The sequence below is a fragment of the Electrona antarctica genome (assembly GCF_951216825.1).
Source record: "Electrona antarctica genome assembly, chromosome: 6".
Taxonomy (NCBI): Eukaryota; Metazoa; Chordata; class Actinopteri; order Myctophiformes; family Myctophidae; genus Electrona; species Electrona antarctica.
This window is the reverse complement of record NC_136811.1, coordinates 32,213,978-32,217,539: the sequence shown is the minus strand read 5'-3', so window position 1 is coordinate 32,217,539 and position 3,562 is coordinate 32,213,978. Positions and strand designations below refer to the sequence as shown.

Below are 3,562 nucleotides of genomic sequence, written 5' to 3'. Positions count from 1 at the left end.
GCGAAATGCACTATTTATACTTGTATGAGTAGTGACAAATAAAGCCTTCTTGATTCTTCTTGATTCTGCAATATAGTCACTGTCCATTCATCTCTTTACGGACTGCACCAGGGGAATTCATCTTCCTGTCCCCATCCGCCAATGAGAGTTCATGACTGCCCTGTGTATTGAATACTGAACCAGTAGGTTAGAGTTGACCATGCTTTCGCTGCTCTTTGGCAACCTCCTGTCCCATGATGGCGAAGCTGTTGAAAGTCTCAAGGCAAACTCCCACCCCACTGGCCCTCTCTCTCCACAACCCGCTAGCTTTGAGCTAATCCTGTTTGTCCCCGTTTACCAGGATTGAAGTGGAGAGGCCTCTGTGCCTCACCCCCTCAACCCCCACCTCTCTGTGCTCAGTTTAAAGACATTTACTGGACCATATCTATGTGCCCTTATCCTGGACAACTTCTATTGCCTACAAATTAGAGGCGAGTTAACCCAGTTACACAACGAGACTGTGGTTCTCCCAGAAATCTACAAGGTTTCCAGGGGACAGTGTTTCAGTCAAGGGCAAACCACGGTGGAGCAGATAGTGTTTGAAAGAAAATGTTTGATGGCATAAAAATAAATCCAAAAACAATCATTTGAAGGGTGTAAGTTATATGTTTTTGTTAATTAAATATCTATCTTCTTATAGTAATAATTGCTAGATTCAGGGTTCAGGTCAGGGTATATCCATTTACCATTTTATCCAGTCAGGAGAGATAAACCCACAAAGACCTTCAATTTTAAAGTATTACAATTCCAATTTTGTCTGCTAATTCTTGGGTTTCATCACTTCCAATTTCACTTGTTTAACCTATGATGTATGAATTCTCTCTTCTGATTGGATAAAATTGGTATCCTGACCTGAACATTTATTTTATTTTTACTAAAGAGCTGGAGAGATTTAGATCCCCTTGAAATTGTCATAGGTTGTCTTGTCCTTGTTTCGTCAGTCTTGTTTCAGCATTCTTGTTTAGTCTGAAAGTGCTTCACACTTTCACCACAGTAACACAGACCTGGCTTTACTCCGAGGTGGAAAGTCTGGTGATGCCACTATAGGTTATCCTTCTTGTAACCTGGAAATGTCAATAAACAGATTGTTGGGAGGAAACAAAATAAAAATAATAATTGTCATAGGTTGGGTTTTTAATCCTCAGCCAGTCTCTAGAATGTCAATATTGGTCCATCAGTTGGTTGCCATAATTATAATATATGGTAATGATTATTTTCATTATTAGGAGAAGCTGACAGAGTGAAATACAATTACAAGTTGATGATGTCATCAGTACCATAAATATTGCATGTGCACATTGCCACATGGATATAATGTGATAATTGATTGTCATGTGTCCCAAGAGAGCGAAGGAATGGGACTATCCATTAACCATATTGATTAATCAGCACCATTCCCAACATGTGAGGGGATACAATATGGACCATGTACATTATGGACAGTGGGCCCTATTGTAAACAAGTGTAATGCTTTATGGTGTCGTCCACTCACAGTTAACAGTTTTTTGTATTGAGTTGTACTTGAAATGTACTGTAAAAGTGTAATGCTTTATGGTGTCGTCCACTCACAGTTAACAGTGTTTTGTATTGAGATGTACTTGCAATGTACTGTAATTCTGCAAACTGTTAATAAATCAATCAATCAATCAAACATGTAAGGGTCCATTTGATCACATTCACTCAGAGTGCATTTAGCACTGAGCATTTCACTGTGTAGGGCACTATTGAAAAGGGACGTCACTTTCGCACACCCTGCAGGCAGTTTTAGAGCAGAGATGAATCTGGAGAGAGATACTTGCACGTTCAAGAGAAGTTCATTATTGATGTACAACATTTGTGGGTCTCGCTTCAGGAGTGGGTGTACAGTTTTGGTCCAATCAGATCGTTTTTTACTCAACACGAACAGCAGTGATTCGGTCGGCGTAGGCATACCTACCGGATCTTCTTTCTACACAAATTAGTCGAAACAAGACAAAATTGTCATTTTTTATTAAAAATAAAACCGCATGAGTTTTCCTGATGTCATAAACTGTCAGAATCAGCTTTTGTTTATGTGCTAAAAGAGTGACTTTGAGAGCTGTTCCCCCGTTACAATGGAAGTCAATGAGCGACTGTTTTTATTTCTTAAATTGCTAATAAAAAACACAACGGAGCGAAATAACTCATGGAATGGACTAGTTTGCCCATAATAAGGTAAGAAAACAACCCAAACCTCTAAAAAAGTGGTCTTACCCTTTAACTGCGACCTTCGGTCACAACTATCAGAATATAGAGCTCTATTATATAGAGTCTTTGTTCAGTAACAATGGTCTCCCTATCTCTCTGGCATCATACTGATGACATCAAGGAACTCCATATACTGTATGAGCATAAAAGGGAACTCCATATATGGGCATTGGGGACTTATATAATGAGCATAAAAGGGACACGGATGGACTGACGGTACATTATAAATGCAGAGGTACATGGTACAGATAGTTGTAATGGGGGCACAGGTAGTGGGCAGAGCGTTTGCTAAAGCCTTAAGACAAGAACTAGCAGCCAGTCAAGCAGCAGCGCAGGCCAGGGGCCGTTGGGGTCAGCAGTCCCCTGCAGTGTGCAGCATCTCTGGGATGAGCCTCCAAGAGGCCCAGCAGATCCTCAACATCACAGCTCTCACCCCAGAGGAGATCCAGCGGAACTATGAACACCTGTTCAAAGCCAACGACAAGGCGGTGGGCGGCTCATTCTATCTGCAGTCAAAGGTGGTGCGGGCTAAGGAGCGTCTGGACCATAGAGTATAAAGAAGGATAGAGACTGAACTGGTGGAGCGCCTCACTGGCCCCTTGGTCTGGACGAGGAGCTCAGCATTCAGACACAGGACAGTCAGCAGAAAGCGCAAAATACGGAAACATCTTTTTCTCTAAAATAAATAAATATCCTACTCTATAGCCTATTTAAAGGGGAAATCCACACCAAAACACATGTACCCTGAATCAGCCTATAATCCTGTCCCAACATACATGTTGCCTTGAATTGTTTCATAGATGCCCCCTGTTCTCCATTTTCCATTTCCCTGGCCCAGGCCTTGATTTTGAGGCCCGTTGAGAACCACCACTGGGTTCTGTAGGAACGGTAGCTCGAGTGGGACAAATAGTGCATGTGTGAGTACCAGGTATACCAGGACACTATTAATAGACAATTTGTGAATAAAATAAATCACACCTGTGTGAAGTGAGGGGCGCTCTAATCATTGTACATCATCATCAAGAATGGTGGTCCCTTATTGACCAAGGGTGGCCACTGACATACCCAGCCGATTTGCTCAGACAAATAATGACGTAAATTCTCCATTCATTGTCAATGGCATTTAATGTTTGTGTTCAGACAGAATCTACACTATAGCTGTTTATAGGAGGGGCTAGTGCCCCTCAAAAATAAAGTTTGGAGCTACTAAAATACCTGCATTAGAATGAAGACAACTGCATTTTGCTGTGGGAGGGGTGGGGAAAATGGAGAACAGGGGGCATCTATGAAACAATTC

The 3,562-nt window shown here is 41.7% G+C and overlaps 1 protein-coding gene across 1 annotated transcript; it reads left to right on the top strand.

The window, feature by feature from the left end:
- Positions 1-2,492: 2,492 nt before the first annotated feature.
- Positions 2,493-2,950, top strand: LOC306925044 (mitochondrial import inner membrane translocase subunit TIM16-like; the record flags this gene model as incomplete). The annotated part of the gene is made up of 2 exons (XM_079503725.1): positions 2,493-2,816; positions 2,882-2,950. 2 exons carry the CDS (start codon positions 2,493-2,495, stop codon positions 2,948-2,950), a joined length of 393 nt encoding a protein of 130 aa, XP_079359851.1.
- Between the last annotated feature and the right edge of the window lie 612 nt (positions 2,951-3,562).